At 40.3% G+C, this 22,690-nt stretch overlaps 1 protein-coding gene, 1 long non-coding RNA gene and 1 pseudogene across 2 annotated transcripts; 2 read left to right on the forward strand and 1 right to left on the reverse strand.

Moving 5' to 3' along the window:
- Positions 1–6,973: 6,973 nt before the first annotated feature.
- Positions 6,974–9,487, reverse strand: LOC120636855 (annotated as a pseudogene).
- Positions 9,488–9,605: 118 nt separating this feature from the next.
- LOC120636856 lies at positions 9,606–10,895 on the forward strand. The gene has a single exon (XM_039908417.1). The coding sequence runs from the start codon at positions 9,606–9,608 to the stop codon at positions 10,893–10,895; it is 1,290 nt and encodes a 429-aa protein (XP_039764351.1).
- Positions 10,896–20,851: 9,956 nt separating this feature from the next.
- On the forward strand, positions 20,852–21,867 carry LOC120636851. Its single transcript, XR_005659403.1, has 3 exons — positions 20,852–20,964; positions 21,049–21,126; positions 21,840–21,867. It is a non-coding gene; the product is annotated as an uncharacterized LOC120636851 (long non-coding RNA).
- Positions 21,868–22,690: the final 823 nt, after the last annotated feature.

Below are 22,690 nucleotides of genomic sequence, written 5' to 3' on the forward strand. Positions count from 1 at the left end.
CACCGAGACGGATCAGTACCCAATTGGCCGGGGGCTGCCTAGCTTGAGCTGGTAACTGATCGATGAGTCTACAATGGACTCTCTCACTGTCGAGAATGACCCCTAGCGTCCACACTTACGCCTATTCATGCGGACTTATAACTGGTAACTGCCACTCTCCGTGTTGTTTCCGCGAAAGCTAGCTCTCACGTGTGAAGTGTCCTCTTCACAGACAGTGCATCGCCTGGGACGATATTGAGGAGATGTAGGGTTGCCCAAGACCTACACCACCCTCTCGGCCTAGCTGGTCTGACCCACAGGAACGATAAGTCGATATATGTGGAACCAGGTCGGCTGCAGGTGACTGCCGCTTAGACAGGTTGGACCCATGCGCGCCTAACAGAGTAACCATTCCGGGTTTGATTTTTGAGTTTTCCTTCTCCTAAACGGGTTGCAGACCAATGCTGACGAAGCCCATCCCTCCGAAACTTCTATATATGCAAGTGGAATAAACCCCTTAATTTCTGTTGATGGGTATAAGTAGAAAGAAATATCATAACAATTCATATTTTTCTAGCTTTTAAATCAAGATTCTATTTGAATTATGTTTTCCATATACCAACCAATCGGTCTGAAGTAGCCGCAGCTATAAATGCACCACTCTTAGAATAAGTAACAGCATTCTTTGCAGCATTAGATCTAAAGAATATAAAATTTTTCCCATGGTTAAATCCACGACCTTCAAAGTGCCATCTTTACTTGCAGTCACTAAACATTTATTTTTAGGATGAAAAGCTAATTGTGTTATAAGCTGTATGTAAACTGAAATATTGCGCTGTTTTATGAGTTCTTGTATCAAATAGTTTTAATTTTCCCAATGATGTACCCACACCTAGAAATTTAGTTCCTGGTAACCAAGCTAAATTATTTCCATGACCGCTCAGATACTCGTATATACGTTTTTAAGTTCGGGGGTAAGACGTGGAAATAAAAATACAAGTTTATTTTTCCTTTTCAAAATATTCTCCTGCAACCCTAATACATTTTTCAGATCTTTCAATTAGCTTATGTAAACCCTCGAAAAAAAAATGTTTTTTCTTTGTCTGAAAAATAAGCTGAAACTGCTTCCTTCACTTCTTCATCGCTTAAGAACTTCTTCCCCCGAAGTTCTTTTTTCATTTTTGGAAAGAGATAATAATCACTGGGAGCCAGGTCAGGACTGTAGGGTGGATGAACCAAATGAAGATATCTTTTTGTTGATCTGGAACCTCCAAAGCCTCCAATCGTGTCTATAGAGATTATTTGAAAGGGTTTCGTGGCTGGGCCAAGCTGAGACATAAATCCAAATTTATCTTGTCCTCTTGATTTATTTTTAATACAAATTTCACAACTACTACAAACTTTTTTGATGTTCTTCATCAAATTTTTAGCTGCATAGTGTGGACTAATTGTCTTCTGCATTTGTCCAATTCCAATATGGCAAAATTTATCATGCACGTTTTTCAACAATTAGCTAAATTGTTCAGAAAGAATTATTTTTTTTCGTTTTTTACCCATTTTGAAGAAGACGTTGCATCGTTCAATTAATTTGCTTTTTTTGTTTTGTATTTCTTCGTAATTTTTTTGATCTTTTATGATATCTTCAAGTTTAATTAAGTTCACAACTTTTAATTGTTCATCTGTATTTTCATTGGACTCCAATACCGGATTTCTGCTCAGGCAATCCGCTTCCAAATTCTGTTTTCCTGGTGCATATTTTATTTTAAAATCATATTGTGAAAGATAATATGTTAAATCACCAAGCTCTTCATCAGCCCTACATTTCAGATTCATGTTTCCAAGTGGTTTGTGGTCTGAATAAACTGTAAAAGTTTTACCTATCAACCAGTGTTGCCAGTATCTCACCGCTTCCTTGATAGCTAAGCATTCTAAGTATATTGCTTTCTTTTTCTTTTGTGCTTCATTTAATTTTTTTGAAAAATATGCAACCGGATTTTCTTTACCATCCGGTTGTGTTTGTTTTAAAATAGCCCCAATACCTTCTAAAGAAGCATCAGTATAGATGTTTATTGGTAAGTCCTGATCATATATTTCTAGAACTGGTTGTGAGCATAGCAAGTTTTTTATCATTTCAAATGCTGTTTGGCATTTATCTGACCAAACACATTTTTGATTCTTCCTTAGTAAATTATGCAATGGTTCTAGTATTATTGCTCTTTTTTCTATATACTCGTAATTTTTTTGTGTTTTTGGAACTGGGAAATCTTTTATTGAAATCAGGTTATCTTTAAGTGGTTTTACAGAATTATTCTGAATTATGTGACCCAGGTATTTGACAGAGTCTGATGCAAAGGTGCATTTGGTAAAATTTTAGCCTGAAGCCTTCTGTTTTGATTGCATCTAATAACTGTGTTAGATGACCAATGTGTTCATCGAAAGTTTCGGAATAAATGAGTATATCATCAATGAAATTAACTGTGAAATCTATTAGTTTATATTTTCTCAATATATTACTTAATATTCTCTGAAAAATTGCTGGTGAGGTCTTTAACCCAAATGGAAGGCATGTCCATTGAAAATGTCCATCCTGTGTAACGAATCCCGTCTTTTTTCGATCTTCGATTCGTAAAGGGATAGACCAAAATGCTGAATTTATGTCTAATGTTGAAAAAAATTTGCATTCTCGTTTTCATCATTAAATCTTCAATTAAGGGAAATGGTTGAGCTTGAGGCACTACTATTTTATTTAAATCCCTGAAGTCTATGCATAGCCTGGACTTTCTGTTCTCCTCTTTTTTAAATGCCAATGTTACAGGCGCAGCAAATGGACTATAGGACTCTTCTATAAGTTTAGTATCCAGTAATTTTGCTATTTGTTTTTCTATTTCTTTTTTATCTTCTATAGTGCATCTATAAGGCCTCTTACTACAATATTTATCGACTAATAAGTCTATCCTCGCTTCATATCCATCAACCGAACCAACATCATATTTGTCCTTTGCAAAAACGGATTTATATTTGCTTATTAGTCTATCTATTTTATTTTTTTGATACTGATTTAAGTGCTCTATCATTAATTTGAAATCTTGTTTGTTAACATGCTCATTCAAATTTATTTTGTAATTCGACCAAATGCTATTATTTTTTTGTATTTCTTGTAATACTGTATTTGTTCTAATATTGGTAAAAAAAAATTCAGTTTTTTCATTTTCCGTATTAACACAGTGTTTTTGTGTTATTGATAAGTCTTCATTTTGAATAAGCTTAAAACTTTTAATTATGTATAATCCAATCAAAAATTCATATTTAAAGTTTTTTTCATCAATTATGTATACATCAACATCTTTTTCCAATTCAAAAATTTTTATTTTTAAAGTTGTCAAACCACTTGTCTTTTTAATACCATTAATTGTTACTAAATTAGCTTCATTTGAACTGTTTCTTTTTCCTTTTAGTTTAAGTAACTTTGAGTTAATCAGAGAAACATTTGAGCCGGAATCATAAATTCCATTTATTTGTACTTTATCATTTAATAATAATTTTACATTAATTAGTGGTGTTGCTATTCGTTTTTTTTGGTCGGTTTCATTTAACTCAGCTTCAATCACCGAATTGTTAACATGTTTGATAGCATTTTTTTCCATTTGTCGTCCTCTTTTGTTCGAAACCAACATGAACTCCCAGGGTGGTACCGATTTCCTTTATTTAATTTTTCACAAATTTTGCAAGGAATTTTATCTTCATTTTTAGTCTGTGCTCTAGGGTTTCCATATTTTCCCTTAGCCACAAAATTTCTCTTATTTACCATGTGTTCAAATTTACTCACTTCATTGAATAAATCCACTGTATCAAGTAATGCTTCTCTATCAATTCTATTAAGAATAAACTCTGGTAAACCAGCTGCGATAAGATCCAACAATGTGCCTATGTCAATTGTTCTTCTCATTTCCAACAAAAGTTTTTCCTTTCTCATGGCATAATCTAACAATGAACCTTCTTTGTATTTAAATAATAGTGCATATGTGACTGGGTTCCATCCCTTGTTCGCAAATGATTCACAGAATTTGTTTCTCTACATTGACCATTCAGAGTTGACGGTTAATTTTATGATCATTGAGCTATACCAATCAGCACAACTTTTATCCATAAACAATCTGAGTATTTCAATTTTTTGTTCATCTGTTTTCACATCAAAGCGTATGCATTATTTTTCAAAAATGTCAATCCACTGGTTTGCATTGGAATTTTTACTTGTAAATTTTTCTATCACAAACTTCTCAGCAACATGTTTCAAGCTCTGAGTTTTACTCACCTGCGTATTTTCTACTAATTTTTCAAATAACTTCTCCAATGTACCAGTGTCTGATGTAAGAGCGGCAACTTTTTCCTGGCAAATTTCTTCTAGAAATTGGTCCCCAAATTGTAAATTACCGTCCTCATCCACATAAACTTTTTCAAGCTCTTTTGTCAAAGTTATCCAGACTCTTCTTACCTGGTGCCTTTTTTATGCTATTTTTTACTTTCACATACGCAGATGTTTTCAATATTTCTTTATGAAGATTAACTGGTTGTAACTCTCCGGGTATTGCGTACACTTTGTTATCACTTGTGGCTATTGAGGTTATAGCAAAAACGTTCGATTTTCCATCATTCCCAGGCGTCAGTGTAAATTCAAAACGAAGTTTCTCCATTTCCAATTGACGTTAATAAACAAAAATGTCGTTTTATAATAGGTTTTTAGTTTACTTCGTATGATTTCGTCAACTGAAACAACTTAAATGTGTTGCTCTGTAAAAACAAAGATTTATTTCGTTATTTTTATTACATTACGCTACAATTCAATTTTGAGACAAATATGTCAATCACTCCTACCTGTAAAAACAAAGAAACGACATTTAAAGTTTATTTCTTAAGTAAGTTCACAAATGGTTTTTTGATTTATTCCGTTATCCGTTATAAGTCACGCACAATGACACATCAAAATTGTCTTTTTCTGACTGCCATATTTGTTACTGTTTTATCATAACTTTTGAACTGCTTTGCCGACGGCTTGGAGCGCGGGAGAATTTAAATTATACAATATTGAAACTCTAAAGAAATATACTTTCTTTACATATATATACTACAGCAATACACACATCTCTTAAATGGAGTATTGTAAGCTATTTTGAGTGCTTTGTTTTGGATAATTTGTAATAATTTATAATTAGTTGAACAAGTATTACTCCAAATGGGGCAAGCATAAGTTATTGTTGGCCTGACAAGTACAATATAAATTTTTAGCTTGGTAGACGCGCTAAGTTTCCTTTTTTCGATTTAAGATTAGGCTGAGGGCACCAAGTGTTTGTGCACCTCTTACTCGTAAATCTGCAATGTGCTTCGACCAATTTAGTTTTACGTCCATGTTTAACCCAAGATAGCACACTTACCGCCGCTCCTGGTCGAGACTTTTTACGAGTCCACTGTCGGGGTGTTATTTCTGGCCTTCTGCGCCACCCTGCAAAAAGAAAAATAATTAATTTCATTGGAAAATTTTTGGACTTTTCCCGAAAATTTTCCGAGTTTCTAAATTTTTTAACTAAATTTTCACATAAGCGTGTGCTCCTCACTGGACTGCACGACACCCGCACGCGCGAGAGCGGCGCGCACGCGAATTTCGCACATTTTAGACGGTCTAAAAAGACATAAATCTTGAACCGAGGCTTCATAGGCCCTACAAAACTGCCATACTTTGAGTGATTTCATTCAACAATTTGACTGCTAAACACACTTACCCCCGCTCCTGGTCGAGACTTTTTACGAGTCCACTGTCGGGGTGTTATTTCTGGCCTTCTGCGCCACCCTGCAAAAAGAAAAATAATTAATTTCATTGGAAAATTTTTGGACTTTTTCCGAAAATTTTCCGAGTTTCTAAATTTTTTAACTAAATTTTCACATAAGCGTGTGCTCCTCACTGGACTGCACGACACCCGCACGCGCGAGAGCGGCGCGCACGCGAATTTCGCACATTTTAGACGGTCTAAAAAGACATAAATCTTGAACCGAGGCTTCATAGGCCCTACAAAACTGCCATTTTTTTTTTTTTTTTTTTTTTTTCTTAAGAATACTTTATTTGTTGGTCAGAAAAATATGAATACAATTGTTTTTCTACAGAAAGTAATTATTTATAGTAAATCAATAGACAATGAATAAAAAGCAGTAGACAATGAATCAGTATTTAGTGACAGAGAATATTTATTCAAACATTATATTATTAAGTAAGGTAACAGAATCTAATTTTAATTGAAAAAATGGGGTTTTTGTTGGTCTAGTACTATACCTAGCTGGTACTATAGTTATTAAAAAATCAGGAAGGAAGCAAATAATATACTATTCCTTATTGAGTATCAAAGTAACATTAAAATTAAATTAAATTCTTAACTTAAGTATGCTAATAATAAATTTAATAACAAAGTATTTATATCAAATGTAAATTTTCAAATTAAATGACTTTTACAATGCAAATACACAATTTTCAAAAAAAATAGCTAGTTTTCGAGTATCGTATGTCCTACATGTTTGAGACAATGCAAATTATGTATTTTTTGGAAGTTTATACAACTTGGTAAAAAAATGTCTTCATAAAAATTATTTTTTACAGATGGATGATATTAACCTTTATTACTTAGGGTTTTAACCTTTCAAACATACTATCTATACCACCACAATACACCATAATATAGCTACAGCATTTTTGCGGCGCATCAAAAGACTCAATCTTATACAGGTACTAAACATATTTAATTGATTTTAATATTTCTGTAATTATTCTCTGAAATTATAATTTTTATTTTAGGGACGCAAATGTCAAAGTCAATGTAATAAAAAAACTTTTATTCAAAATAATGTTGCTTGAAGTGATGGCAATATTAGTTATTAAATTTATGTTTTTATTAGAATGCACAAACAAATTTAGGACCGACAGGATTAGAAACGGGAACTCTCTCGCATTGGCGGTATGACGACCATGTATGGTGAAGGCCGCGATTGCAGTCGCCAGTTCGCAGAACTACTGATGCCTGGGGTAGTAGGGCGGCGGGTACCGTTCCATCGCGTAGTGGCTGGGCTGATGTACGGGCGGCGGCGCGGGCGCAGCGGTCGGCGCGAACGAGACGGGCGGCGGGGGCGCGGGCGGCATCGCAAGTGGAACGTGTGCTCGCATTGCCTGGCTGTCTTGAGCCATTTGCATACCTGCTGTGTGGGCGCCTGCGAAGGGTGAAGGGTAGTAAAGCCCTGCTGGCGGCATTGGCTGATAGTGCTGGTAAGGCGGCGGCGCGGGCGCAACTTGAGGTTGCAAGAACGCCGGAGATGTCGCAACTCCGTGCGCAGTCGGCGGTGGGAACCTACTCGAACTCACTGATGACACGGGTATATCTTGCCTATTCGAGTATTGTTGGGAGTCACTTATGTTACTATTATTTGAGCTTGCGTTGTTGCTTGTATCTAGGTTCACTTCTGCAGGCGCTGTTTCGTCAGTTGAATTAATTTGTTGTAAAATGTCCAAAAACGTTTGCAATATCTCAGGAGATGCGTTATTTTTATTATTGTGTTTTATTTTGACAGGATTACTTTCTCCAGCCAAAGAAGATAAAGCTTGAATAAGTGATTCATCAAAGCTCTTTTGTTGTGCCGTGACTGACGCTAACGCTGCTTGACTGAACATAGTATTATTGGATTGATTTTTATGGGCTCCGGACGCTAACGCTCCATGATTGTACATAGTATTATTGGATTGATTTTGAGAGGTTCCTGACGCTAACGCAGCTGGATTGTACATAGTATTATTGGATTGATTTTTATGTGCTCCTGACGCTAACGCAGCTGGATTGTACATAGTATTATTGGATTGATTTTTATGTGCTCCTGACGCCAACGCTGCTTGATTGTACAAAGCATTATTGGATTGATTTTGAGAGGTTCCTGACGCTAACGCAGCTGGATTGAACATAGTATTATTGGATTGATTTTTATGTGCTCCTGACGCTAACGCAGCTGGATTGAACATAGTATTATTGGATTGATTTTTATGTGCTCCCAAATCGCCGCCCTTGGCGTCGCCCATCATGTATTCCATGAGTTGTAATAAAAATTGATTAGGCACGGTTGAAACACCTGCATTTGACGGTTCTTCATCAAATATAGTATTATTGGATTGATTTTGAGGGATTCCTGCATTGAACGGTTCTTGATCAAATATAGTATTATTATTGGATTGATTTTGAGAGATTCCCTCTACATTTTCTTCAACGAACTTTTGAAACAAATCAGTGCTGATTAGTGACTTCAATATTTCTTTCAAGTTCTGGTACTCCTCAATCTTTTTTTTATAATCAAGAGTCCCATATTCCTCCTCTTCATTAATAGCTTCTAATTGTTTTTTTATCGCATCGATCCTTAGTTCCCTTTGCACACAATTTTCACACAGCTGGTCTGCAATTGTTTCATCCTCTCCCTTTTTCATTTTGATTCGCACATTTGAATCGTCATTCGAGGCTTTCCTTTTCGTAGGTTCGCTACTTTTTATTTGAGCGTGCGCTGGCATTATTGGCGGTGGTGGTTTACTGGAATCATATACCGGTATAGGTGGAGGTGGATGGGCCATTGTAAAAGGTGCCGTTGGAGGGGGTGCTGTAAATACAGGCGCCTGCTACCGAACTGAAGTAGTTGGAACCGTCGGTGGCGGCGGCGGCGGCGGCGGCGGCAGCGGTGGTTGTCCAATAGGCATCACGGGACGCGGGGCGATTGGCGCAACCGACACGACGGGCGGTCGCGGGAACGCTGCAGCGGGGGCAACACTAGCCGGCGCAGACACAGCCGGCAAAGGTGGTGGCGGTGGCGGCGGAGGTGGGCCCGCGTAACTCTCTTGTATGTATAATGCAATCTGGGGGATAGTCTCAGCTGCGGCTGCAGACATGTTGGCGTGACGCTCCGCTAAAACCCGCGGCAGTTGCCCGGTAGATTTGAACAAACTCTGCTCCTCCTTAGTGGCGTGCAGATATGTACACAGTTCGCGAGAACATCCAGCCGAATTTTGAAAGTCGTGACAGAACTTCAAAGTCTTTTTCATAACCTCGAACACAAGCTCGTGGCGGTACTTGCACCGTGCACCCTTGTTACACTGCCCCCATATAAAGTCCCGGCAGAAACTTTATTTGACATAAAGAACTTAAAGAGACCGGCAAAAAGTTTATTTGACATATCTCGGTATTGCTCCCAGGCAATTTACTAGTGACAGTTTGGGTTGCTCTATACACAGCCCAAACATAACAATTACCAATTGTTACATGACTTGGGGCACTTTACACCCCCAAAAATAACAACATTAGAGGAACTTCAGTCCGCTTATTATCTTACTGACTGAAGCTCTTGACAAATTTTAATCAATAAAAATTACAAAATTATCGACCATTGGCAGGCAATTTACACCTCCCAATAATTCTAATTAGGTTAGAATAGTGTAGGACCACATTAAATACTGTGATATAGCCAATTTGTAATTCCCTGTTATTTATTAATTTGTATGTTTGTATCGTTGTATTGTTAGTTGTGTGACTTTTAAACTCTAAACTTACTTACGAATTATTATAATGGCATTCAGAGCGTCAAATGCAACTAAATCTTCTAACGTGGCCAGTGTCAACGTTAAGCACGTTGACCCAGAAAACCGCAAGCGCCCTCCTGTCAAGGCACCCTCTAAAGACCTGCCCTTCTTGGCGAAGTCGGCCGCGGAAGGCCCCCTTGAGGAGCTGGCTACCACGGCAAACCAGCTCTTCCAGGAAGCCAAGACTCAGTTGGAGCAGTCTGGAAATATAAAAGCGACTATAAAAGAGACACTGATCGAGTGCCTTAGCGGCCTGTACACAATTGCGCTGAGACTCAACGACAAAGCACCGTGTCCAGTCGTTCAAACTGCTCCCGTCGCTGACTTTGCCAAGGAGGTCTTGGAAGAAATCAGAAAACAGAGTGATCTTGTAGTTGCGGCCAGAACTGATATGGGTGCCGTCAGAGAAACGGTCGAAAAACTCAACGACGACATTAACAAAAACACTTTAGGCGGCATCTCATATGCGGCAATGGCCGCAACCACCAAATCGGCGAAGACCTCTTTCTCCCAGCCTGAGCGGGTCCACTCGCTGATCGTATCTTCAGTTGACGCTCATGATACCAGTGACGATGTGATAGTGAAAATCAGAACTGCAGTGAGCGCAAAGATATCGGGCCTGCGGGTGGACCGGCTCAGGAAAGTGAGAGATCAAAAAGTGGTGTTGGGATGTCAGACCCAGGAAGAGCTGGCCAAGGTAGCAGATAAGCTCAGGTCTGGCAATCCAACACTACTAATAGAAGAGAAAGCAAATAAAGACCCGTTGATTATAATAAAAAATGTTCTTAGCTATAATACAGACGAAGACATAACGGGCGCTCTGAAAAACCAGAATGCACACCTGCTGGCGGGGATACCTGAAGGGAACTACAGGGCCGTGGTGCGGTATCGACGGAAAGCGAGAAACCCACTCGAATGCCACGCGGTCCTGCAGGTGTCCCCATCAGTGTGGCAAAACCTTACCCAGGCTGGCAAGGTGCACGTGGATTTGCAGAGGGTGCAGGTCGAAGACCAGTCTCCGTTAATCCAGTGCACACGATGTCTGTCTTACGGGCACGGTAGGAAACTCTGCACGGAAGCGGCAGACCAGTGCAGTCATTGTACTGGGCCGCACCTGAGGAGGGACTGCCCACACTGGATGGCAGGAGAAAAGGCTACGTGTCGCAATTGTCAGGCGGCCAAACTGGATAAACTGGACCACGACACCTTTGACAAAGAATGCCCAATCCGCAAAAAATGGGATAGGCTGGCAAGACTTAGTGTCGCCTACTGTTAAAGGCATCACTAGAGCAATAGCGCATGATATTAGCGACGGCAGAGCGGCGAGCTTTAACCAAGTTGCAACAAACCTCGAAATCAGTAAAATAGAACTAAAGAATAACAAACAAAATGTGAAAAGGAAAAAATTGAGCGGGTTTCATGAGAAACTCGAACAAATTTTAATTGAGCATAGAAAAGGAATAAACTTATATTTCATCAAAATAGCCTATATAGAACCAAAAATTAACATTAATAAATTTAGGAAACATCACTTACCAATCTCAAACGTCAAGCTCGTCACGCCGAAACCGAAAGTCGCCACCGATGCGCTATATACACCTAAAATAAAAAGAAAAAAGATATGAATATTAATATAGGGTTACTAAGATAAGGGGTGTAAGTGGGTGTGGCTAGTACCAGTCAGCCTCCCAAATTGCCAACCTCACCTGCACGTGGTGCACCCTGCCGTTTAACCGACGAGGCTCTGGCGACCGACAAGTGGCGGTATAACCACTTCGAATTGGCTAGGCTGAACAAATGGCACAGACCGGTGTCGGGCAGCAGCGACGCCGGGGCGATCAGTCTAGCCCTGCGATGACCAACCCGCCTGCCCAGCGTGGTCATTATCGGGCATATCTTTAATGGGAAGGAGAAAAAAACCACAGCCCCTAGTTCCCGGCGGCCCCGCTATTCCTGGCTCTGGCAGCGGTTATGGTAACGGCGGGGCAAGGGGTGTTAAGAATCTCCGGCAGAGATTCCGCTGCCAACCCCGACGACTTGACCTGGCAACATACAACGCACGCACGTTGAGGACCGATGGAAAGGTGATTGAGCTGGAAGAAGTGGTGAGCAAGTTGCGCTGGGATATTATAGGATTGTCTGAAGTCCGGCGAGAGGGGGAGGACTCGATAATCTTGGAATCCGGCAACTTGTTTTACTACCGGGAGGGTGACCAACAGTCACAGGGTGGTGTCGGGTTTATCGTCCACAAGTCTCTCGTCAACAATGTTGTAAAAGTCGAAAGTGTGTCGAGCAGGGTAGCATACCTTATACTCAGAATTACCAAACGGTATTCGTTGAAGGTCATACAGGTATACGCGCCGACTTCGGCACACCCAGACGAGGATGTAGAGGTTTTGTATGAGGACATTTCAAAAGCCATACATGCCTCGAACACCTACTACAATATTGTGATGGGGGATTTCAACGCGAAGCTTGGCGAGCGAACTGGTTCAGAGTTGAGGGTGGGGCAATTTGGGTATGGGCAACGGAACCACAGGGGTCAAATGTTGGCTGACTTCATGGAGAAGGAGGGCCTTTATATGATGAACTCCTTCTTCAAGAAGCGGCCACACAGGAAATGGACCTGGATAAGCCCCGATGGTTCCACGAGAAACGAGATCGACTTCATCATGTCGACCAAACGGCATGTATTCAATGATGTCTCTGTGATCAACAGGGTTAAAACCGGAAGTGATCACCGTATGGTAAGAGGCACATTGAGTATAAACGTTCAACTTGAAAGAGTCAGACTGGTGAAGTCTACACTCCGGCCTACTCGTGCCCATATTCAAAACCCCGAGAGCTTTCAACTAGAACTACAGAACCGGTTCGGTTGCCTAGCAGATTGCGACACTGTGGACGATTTGAACAACAGGCTGGTGGAAACTGTCCAAACAGTCGGGTCCAAATTCTACAAGGCCCACCGTAGAAACAAGGCCAATAGGTTCTCAACCAATACACTCAAGCTTATGACGGAGAGGCAAGAGATGAGACTACAGTCTATAGCAGACGCGTCCGCTTACCGGCGGATTAATAGGCAGATCTCTAAATCACAGACTCGTGATATGCGGCACTTCAATACAGAGCGTATTAAAAATGTCATCGAGCAAAACAGAGGCTCTAAAGTGTTCGCTAGAGATCTGTCTATCGGTCAGAGCCAGTTGATGCGACTGAAGACCAATAATGGTAGTCTTGTCTCTTCCAAACCTGAGATCTTGGGTGAGGTTGAGAACTTTTATGGACAGTTGTACACCACAGTACAGACGCCTGTTGAAGATTTGGCTAAGGATCCTAGAGCCAAATTAACTCGACATTATACCGAAGATATCCCAGACGTCAGCCTATACGAGATTAGTGTGGCTCTCAAGCAGCTTAAAAATGGCAAGGCGCCGGGTGATGACGGAATAACGGCAGAACTCCTGAAGGCAGGTGGAAAACCGATACTGAAAGTCCTTCAGCGATTGTTTGATTCCGTTATTCACCAAGGCACAACGCCAGAGGCATGGCACAGGAGTGTGGTGGTTCTGTTCTTCAAAAAAGGTGATAATACCTTGTTGAAGAATTACAGACCCATCTCGCTGCTGAGTCATATCTACAAGCTGTTTTCGAGAGTCATTACGAATCGTCTCGCTCGTAGGTTTGATGACTTCCAGCCTCCCGAACAAGCCGGTTTCCGTAAGGGCTTTAGTACCATAGACCACATTCATACGCTGCGGCAGGTTATACAGAAGACTGAAGAGTATAACCGGCCACTTTGCTTAGCGTTTGTGGACTATGAAAAAGCCTTTGATTCGGTGGAAACTTGGGCTGTGTTTAGGTCACTGCAGAGATGCCGAATTGACTACCGGTATATCCAAGTGTTGCAGTGTTTGTACAAAAACGCCACTATGTCAGTTCGTATACAGGATCAGACTACGAGACCAATCCAATTGCAGCGAGGCGTGCGACAGGGAGATGTTATCTCCCCGAAACTATTTACCGCTGCGTTGGAGGAGGTCTTTAAGCTTCTGGAATGGAACGGACTTGGCATCAACATTAACGGCGAGTACATCACTCAACTTCGGTTTGCCGACGATGTAGTCATAATGGCAGAGACTCTGGGAGACCTAAATACGATGCTCGATGGCCTCAGCAGAGCTTCTCAACAGGTTGGCCTACGAATGAACATGAGCAAGACGAAGATTATGTCTAATGCTCATGTTCCGCTTCAACCAGTAATCGTTGAGAACACTGCACTCGAAATTGTTGACGAATACGTATACCTAGGACACACGATCCAGTTAGGTAGGTCCAATTTCGAGAAGGAGGTGAACCGCCGAATCCAACTCGGATGGGCAGCGTTCGGGAAACTCCGTGCCATCTTTTCGTCAGAAATCCCTCAGTGCCTGAAGACGAAAGTCTTCGAACAGTGCGTGTTGCCAGTGATGACCTATGGCTCTGAAACATGGTCGTTAACTATGGGCCTCATAAGAAGGCTTAGAGTCACTCAGCGGGCGATGGAGAGAGCTATGCTCGGAGTATCTCTACGCGATCGAATCAGAAATGTGGAGATTCGTAGAAGAACCAAAGTTACCGACATAGCTCAACGAGTCGCGAAGCTTAAGTGGCAATGGGCCGGGCACATAGTTCGGAGAAAGGATGGACGTTGGGGTCCCAAGGTGCTGGAATGGCAGCCCCGTACTGGTAAGCGCAGCGTTGGTCGACCCCCAACGAGGTGGACAGACGACATTAAGCGCGTCGCAGGTAGCCGTTGGATCCAAGCGGCTCAGAATCGTGGAACTTGGAACTCCCTACAAAAGACCTATGTCCAGCAGTGGACGTCTATCGGTTGATGTGATGACTAAGATAACACGGTTAATATTTGCAATACTAGATAAAATTAGGAACTTTAAATAATTATAATAATAAAATAAGTAGACAAAGCAATACAATAAAATCGGAAATAAACAATATACAAATTTACCAAATTATTAACTATATAATCACATTACATTAAAACATACCAAAATAATATTTAATAAATATCCAACTATCTACCTTAAAATCATGACACACAGTATGTACAATAAAGATTTATGTTTACCGTATATTATAAGAATATATGAAATAAACATGAATAGAAATTGGCAAATTAACACTATTCATTTGAAACTTAGCCCGACTCATAATACGTATAATCAAAACATTATTTTATATGAAACAACCTTAAAAATCACTATTACATCCCTTATCTATTTATTTATCACATCCTATTTTTAAATTAAAAGAAGTTGGTATACTAAAATTAACCAGGAATTACAAGGTCTCCGACCACCGTGTCGGAGGTGTCCTGCTATTCTTTCCCAAAGGAAGAATAATTAAAAAAAAAAAAAAAAACCCAAGATAGCGCACGGACCGTCTCCATTTGCGGCTATATAACCAGCAAGTTCTAATGTTCTTAAGGGAGGTTCACGATGCCGAGTAAATAGAATGGCTTCAGTCTTGCTTTCGTTAAGCTTAAGCTTCCATTTAGTAAAAAAGGTGTGAAGCCGATCGATGGATAATTGTAAGAGCAGGACACCTCCGACACGGTGGTCGGAGACCTTGTAATTCCTGGTTAATTTTAGTATACCAACTTCTTTTAATTTAAAAATAGGATGTGATAAATAAATAGATAAGGGATGTAATAGTGATTTTTAAGGTTGTTTCATATAAAATAATGTTTTGATTATACGTATTATGAGTCGGGCTAAGTTTCAAATGAATAGTGTTAATTTGCCAATTTCTATTCATGTTTATTTCATATATTCTTATAATATACGGTAAACATAAATCTTTATTGTACATACTGTGTGTCATGATTTTAAGGTAGATAGTTGGATATTTATTAAATATTATTTTGGTATGTTTTAATGTAATGTGATTATATAGTTAATAATTTGGTAAATTTGTATATTGTTTATTTCCGATTTTATTGTATTGCTTTGTCTACTTATTTTATTATTATAATTATTTAAAGTTCCTAATTTTATCTAGTATTGCAAATATTAACCGTGTTATCTTAGTCATCACATCAACCGATAGACGTCCACTGCTGGACATAGGTCTTTTGTAGGGAGTTCCAAGTTCCACGATTCTGAGCCGCTTGGATCCAACGGCTACCTGCGACGCGCTTAATGTCGTCTGTCCACCTCGTTGGGGGTCGACCAACGCTGCGCTTACCAGTACGGGGCTGCCATTCCAGCACCTTGGGACCCCAACGTCCATCCTTTCTCCGAACTATGTGCCCGGCCCATTGCCACTTAAGCTTCGCGACTCGTTGAGCTATGTCGGTAACTTTGGTTCTTCTACGAATCTCCACATTTCTGATTCGATCGCGTAGAGATACTCCGAGCATAGCTCTCTCCATCGCCCGCTGAGTGACTCTAAGCCTTCTTATGAGGCCCATAGTTAACGACCATGTTTCAGAGCCATAGGTCATCACTGGCAACACGCACTGTTCGAAGACTTTCGTCTTCAGGCACTGAGGGATTTCTGACGAAAAGATGGCACGGAGTTTCCCGAACGCTGCCCATCCGAGTTGGATTCGGCGGTTCACCTCCTTCTCGAAATTGGACCTACCTAACTGGATCGTGTGTCCTAGGTATACGTATTCGTCAACAATTTCGAGTGCAGTGTTCTCAACGATTACTGGTTGAAGCGGAACATGAGCATTAGACATAATCTTCGTCTTGCTCATGTTCATTCGTAGGCCAACCTGTTGAGAAGCTCTGCTGAGGCCATCGAGCATCGTATTTAGGTCTCCCAGAGTCTCTGCCATTATGACTACATCGTCGGCAAACCGAAGTTGAGTGATGTACTCGCCGTTAATGTTGATGCCAAGTCCGTTCCATTCCAGAAGCTTAAAGACCTCCTCCAACGCAGCGGTAAATAGTTTCGGGGAGATAACATCTCCCTGTCGCACGCCTCGCTGCAATTGGATTGGTCTCGTAGTCTGATCCTGTATACGAACTGACATAGTGGCGTTTTTGTACAAACACTGCAACACTTGGATATACCGGTAGTCAATTCGGCATCTCTGCAGTGACCTAAACACAGCCCAAGTTTCCACCGAATCAAAGGCTTTTTCATAGTCCACAAACGCTAAGCAAAGTGGCCGGTTATACTCTTCAGTCTTCTGTATAACCTGCCGCAGCGTATGAATGTGGTCTATGGTACTAAAGCCCTTACGGAAACCGGCTTGTTCGGGAGGCTGGAAGTCATCAAACCTACGAGCGAGACGATTCGTAATGACTCTCGAAAACAGCTTGTAGATATGACTCAGCAGCGAGATGGGTCTGTAATTCTTCAACAAGGTATTATCACCTTTTTTGAAGAACAGAACCACCACACTCCTGTGCCATGCCTCTGGCGTTGTGCCTTGGTGAATAACGGAATCAAACAATCGCTGAAGGACTTTCAGTATCGGTTTTCCACCTGCCTTCAGGAGTTCTGCCGTTATTCCGTCATCACCCGGCGCCTTGCCATTTTTAAGCTGCTTGAGAGCCACACTAATCTCGTATAGGCTGACGTCTGGGATATCTTCGGTATAATGTCGAGTTAATTTGGCTCTAGGATCCTTAGCTAAATCTTCAACAGGCGTCTGTACTGTGGTGTACAACTGTCCATAAAAGTTCTCAACCTCACCCAAGATCTCAGGTTTGGAAGAGACAAGACTACCATTATTGGTCTTCAGTCGCATCAACTGGCTCTGACCGATAGACAGATCTCTAGCGAACACTTTAGAGCCTCTGTTTTGCTCGATGACATTTTTAATACGCTCTGTATTGAAGTGCCGCATATCACGAGTCTGTGATTTAGAGATCTGCCTATTAATCCGCCGGTAAGCGGACGCGTCTGCTATAGACTGTAGTCTCATCTCTTGCCTCTCCGTCATAAGCTTGAGTGTATTGGTTGAGAACCTATTGGCCTTGTTTCTACGGTGGGCCTTGTAGAATTTGGACCCGACTGTTTGGACAGTTTCCACCAGCCTGTTGTTCAAATCGTCCACAGTGTCGCAATCTGCTAGGCAACCGAACCGGTTCTGTAGTTCTAGTTGAAAGCTCTCGGGGTTTTGAATATGGGCACGAGTAGGCCGGAGTGTAGACTTCACCAGTCTGACTCTTTCAAGTTGAACGTTTATACTCAATGTGCCTCTTACCATACGGTGATCACTTCCGGTTTTAACCCTGTTGATCACAGAGACATCATTGAATACATGCCGTTTGGTCGACATGATGAAGTCGATCTCGTTTCTCGTGGAACCATCGGGGCTTATCCAGGTCCATTTCCTGTGTGGCCGCTTCTTGAAGAAGGAGTTCATCATATAAAGGCCCTCCTTCTCCATGAAGTCAGCCAACATTTGACCCCTGTGGTTCCGTTGCCCATACCCAAATTGCCCCACCCTCAACTCTGAACCAGTTCGCTCGCCAAGCTTCGCGTTGAAATCCCCCATCACAATATTGTAGTAGGTGTTCGAGGCATGTATGGCTTTTGAAATGTCCTCATACAAAACCTCTACATCCTCGTCTGGGTGTGCCGAAGTCGGCGCGTATACCTGTATGACCTTCAACGAATACCGTTTGGTAATTCTGAGTATAAGGTATGCTACCCTGCTCGACACACTTTCGACTTTTACAACATTGTTGACGAGAGACTTGTGGACGATAAACCCGACACCACCCTGTGACTGTTGGTCACCCTCCCGGTAGTAAAACAAGTTGCCGGATTCCAAGATTATCGAGTCCTCCCCCTCTCGCCGGACTTCAGACAATCCTATAATATCCCAGCGCAACTTGCTCACCACTTCTTCCAGCTCAATCACCTTTCCATCGGTCCTCAACGTGCGTGCGTTGTATGTTGCCAGGTCAAGTCGTCGGGGTTGGCAGCGGAATCTCTGCCGGAGATTCTTAACACCCCTTGCCCCGCCGTTACCATAACCGCTGCCAGAGCCAGGAATAGCGGGGCCGCCGGGAACTAGGGGCTGTGGTTTTTTTCTCCTTCCCATTAAAGATATGCCCGATAATGACCACGCTGGGCAGGCGGGTTGGTCATCGCAGGGCTAGACTGATCGCCCCGGCGTCGCTGCTGCCCGACACCGGTCTGTGCCATTTGTTCAGCCTAGCCAATTCGAAGTGGTTATACCGCCACTTGTCGGTCGCCAGAGCCTCGTCGGTTAAACGGCAGGGTGCACCACGTGCAGGTGAGGTTGGCAATTTGGGAGGCTGACTGGTACTAGCCACACCCACTTACACCCCTTATCTTAGTAACCCTATATTAATATTCATATCTTTTTTCTTTTTATTTTAGGTGTATATAGCGCATCGGTGGCGACTTTCGGTTTCGGCGTGACGAGCTTGACGTTTGAGATTGGTAAGTGATGTTTCCTAAATTTATTAATGTTAATTTTTGGTTCTATATAGGCTATTTTGATGAAATATAAGTTTATTCCTTTACTATGCTCAATTAAAATTTGTTCGAGTTTCTCATGAAACCCGCTCAATTTTTTCCTTTTCACATTTTGTTTGTTATTCTTTAGTTCTATTTTACTGATTTCGAGGTTTGTTGCAACTTGGTTAAAGCTCGCCGCTCTGCCGTCGCTAATATCATGCGCTATTGCTCTAGTGATGCCTTTAACAGTAGGCGACACTAAGTCTTGCCAGCCTATCCCATTTTTTGCGGATTGGGCATTCTTTGTCAAAGGTGTCGTGGTCCAGTTTATCCAGTTTGGCCGCCTGACAATTGCGACACGTAGCCTTTTCTCCTGCCATCCAGTGTGGGCAGTCCCTCCTCAGGTGCGGCCCAGTACAATGACTGCACTGGTCTGCCGCTTCCGTGCAGAGTTTCCTACCGTGCGGTATTTAGTCTATTCTGAGGCTGTATGGTATGTATGTATGGCTGTATGGATCTTTGCCTGTCCTGAGAGGAATTAAAAAACAATATTAGTCTATTGTCTGGTACTACTCTCTAGTATAGTGTACAATCTATGGGTACTGCAGTGGTAAAAATATGAGTTTCGTAATTGTGGAGAAAGAAGGACTCTATTCTATTGTTGTTAAACATGGCAGATAAATATAGAAAGTGTGTGAAGTGTGGTGTATCTGCTGCGTAAGACCCACTTACTTTTCATTCTTTCCCGAGAGCTGGAAAGGCATCTAATTTAGCAAGATAGGTAATATAGTTTATGTAATTATAACTTCGCCGTTTTATTAAATAACTAAAATATTTCCTAAAAACACCATTAATTTCTTTAACTTCTAAAGTGGTTGAAAGTTGAAAATATTGCTGAAGTGGAGTTGAAAGACTTGCACAAGAGCCATAAGTTATTGTGTAGTATAGTCGTAAAAATGTAATAGGCCCGTTTTGACATTTGTCATCGCGACGTAACTAGTTATGTAACCATGAGACTCTGTACTCGATACTCACGATAAATCAATTCAAGTTTGTATCAGTACTCGATTGATATTATTATGTATTGTAAAGTGTTCGTTCGTTCAAAGTATTCCTTTAACTTCACAACCAATACGCGTGACTGGCTGTTGATTATACGTCCACTTTTCAACATGTTGAAACAGAGTTAGTACTATATAACAACAAACACAAAACTCGAGTCAAATCACTATGTTTAAATTAATGTCCAAAATAGAAGAGCCATAGTTAACGTAATAGTAAACAATATATATCAAACTTAAACGAGCGCACAGTCAACTTTACAAGATGAGGAACGAAAAACTGTGCAGTGCGCGCGGGGACGCTTCAGTCATGTGCCGCTTGGTCAGATACATCATCTCAGACTCATTATTTAGAACCCATTTTAAGAACCAAGCACATTCTTTGCAGTAAAGATAACTACACAATATTTAATTTCGATATTCAGTAAAAAAATGGTTACATCTCTAGTATAAAAAAAAAAAAGACTGAGAACGTAACTGTTTTCGGAACGTTTCGCAACAATTATAAATTGCATGCTACTATGAAGTAAGCGCAAAAAGAATACTCGCGATATATTCTTTCATATTATTTAACGTCCCAAAAAAATTTACGTATTTTTTAAAACACTGTATGTAATTGATTTTTATTTTTTTGTTTCTTTCAGTTTCGTTCCAAGTTACATTCTATGGTCTTTCACAAATGTCAAAACGGGCCTATTACATTTTTCCGACTATAAGCATTTTGATCGCAGTGCCTTCACGAATGAGACGATGAAAAGGTTAAATCCTAATGCTGTTCCAAATTTGTTGTTCCCACCATTATTAGCGGAATTGACACAAATGGAAGATTCAGCGGTATGATATTTAACACTTTTTTGTTAATTTTACAAATTTTCCTTTAAAAAAGGGTTGTAATTTTATCTGCATTTTTTATTTCAGAGAACTTCAGTGTCTTCGCAATCTTTTACACAATATCTGCCTAACTCGCCTCTAAAAGGTCAAACACTGCAATTGGACGTAAGTATCATGCATCATCTATAGACTAAAACAGTACACTGCTAGACCAAAGCCCTCAAGAGGGAAGGGTATGTCTATAATCACCATGCTGGGCAGACGGGTTAGTGATTGCATTACTATGAATAGTTTTGCCCGCAGCTTCACTCACATTCAAATAGATAAATGTATATTATTTTTTATTAGTGTACTACCTGCTGTATACTGTATTGCTATTTAATGGTTAATATATGATAAACTTATAAACTTATGAGATTTTAGAGGAATGTGCAGCGTCCAAATAAACTCATGTGAGTTTCAGGATGCGAAGATTAATAATTTTAGTAGTTTGTGTAATAAAAAAATAAATAAATAAAATAAATAAATAAAAAATAAAATTCAGGTTTTTTTTCTACTGGAAGAAATCTTGTTTTCTTCATTTGTGACAATTTGCATTCAAAATTTTCATGATGATCACTTGAACAGTGAGTGTGAAAGTGTAACAACCAAATAACCTTGTATTTGTATTTTTATTATTATTAGTTTGGATGTTCTGTTATGCTTCATAACAATGTTTTTTCATAATCTTCACCGACATCATCATGCATGCAACTTTCAGGCATGTGGGTTCCATCACAATGTTACTCTTCACCATCAACGCAAGTGATTTGTAATTGCTAAACAAAGTAAAATATACAAACTGTAATATAAATTAAATGGATATTTCTGTATTCCAGATTACTTTTGTGACTCAACCTGTCAATTATTTGAAGAACACAAAAAAGGCAAAAATTCTGCAGCAAGTAGAAAATTGCTATTAGACTCTCTCTCAAAGAGTGAGTACTTAGAAAAATTAAATGAAAATTTAAAACCTGCATTTGGTGTGCTTTTACAAAGCCAAATGGTTAATACACCTAGAAAATTAAATGGTCGTTGCTGGACTCTAAATGAAAAAATCATAGCACTGGCTATGTATAAAAAATCCAGTGCATGCTATAGATTGCTCAGAAGATTGTTTTGCTTGCCAAACCCTGGTACTTTAAAAAGTCTTTTAAATTAAGTAAATTTACCTTGTGGAATTGACAGTAAAGTTATGGCAAATTTAAAGGAAATTACACTAACACAGTCAAAAACTGATAATTTGTGTACATTAATGTTTGACGAGATGGCAATTCGAAAAATAATCGTATGTTATATAATCCAAGAACAGACAAGATTGAAGGATACCAGGATCATGGTTCCCAAGGTAGAAGCCAACAAATAGCATCACATGCATTGGTTTTTATGTTGGTAGGATTAAGAAAAAGGTGGAAGCAACCAATAGCCCACTATTTCTCAGGAGAATCGGTAACAGCTGATAGACTTCAAGCAATTATTAAAGAGGTGCGTAGATAAACACTAATATTTCATAACTGCTCCCTTTACTAAACTTTGTAGTTATTCCATATACAGTAGAAGTAGGGGTGAGAAGTATGATCAGCAAAATTTCAATTACCTTCTAAAAGATATCTTGAACAATTACTGTAATATTTTAACATATTAACTTTAAATAATATTAAACCTATACATAATAACCCTACCTCTTAAA

Source organism: Pararge aegeria (assembly GCF_905163445.1).
Source record: "Pararge aegeria chromosome W unlocalized genomic scaffold, ilParAegt1.1 SUPER_W_unloc_5, whole genome shotgun sequence".
Lineage (NCBI taxonomy): Eukaryota > Metazoa > Arthropoda > Insecta > Lepidoptera > Nymphalidae > Pararge > Pararge aegeria.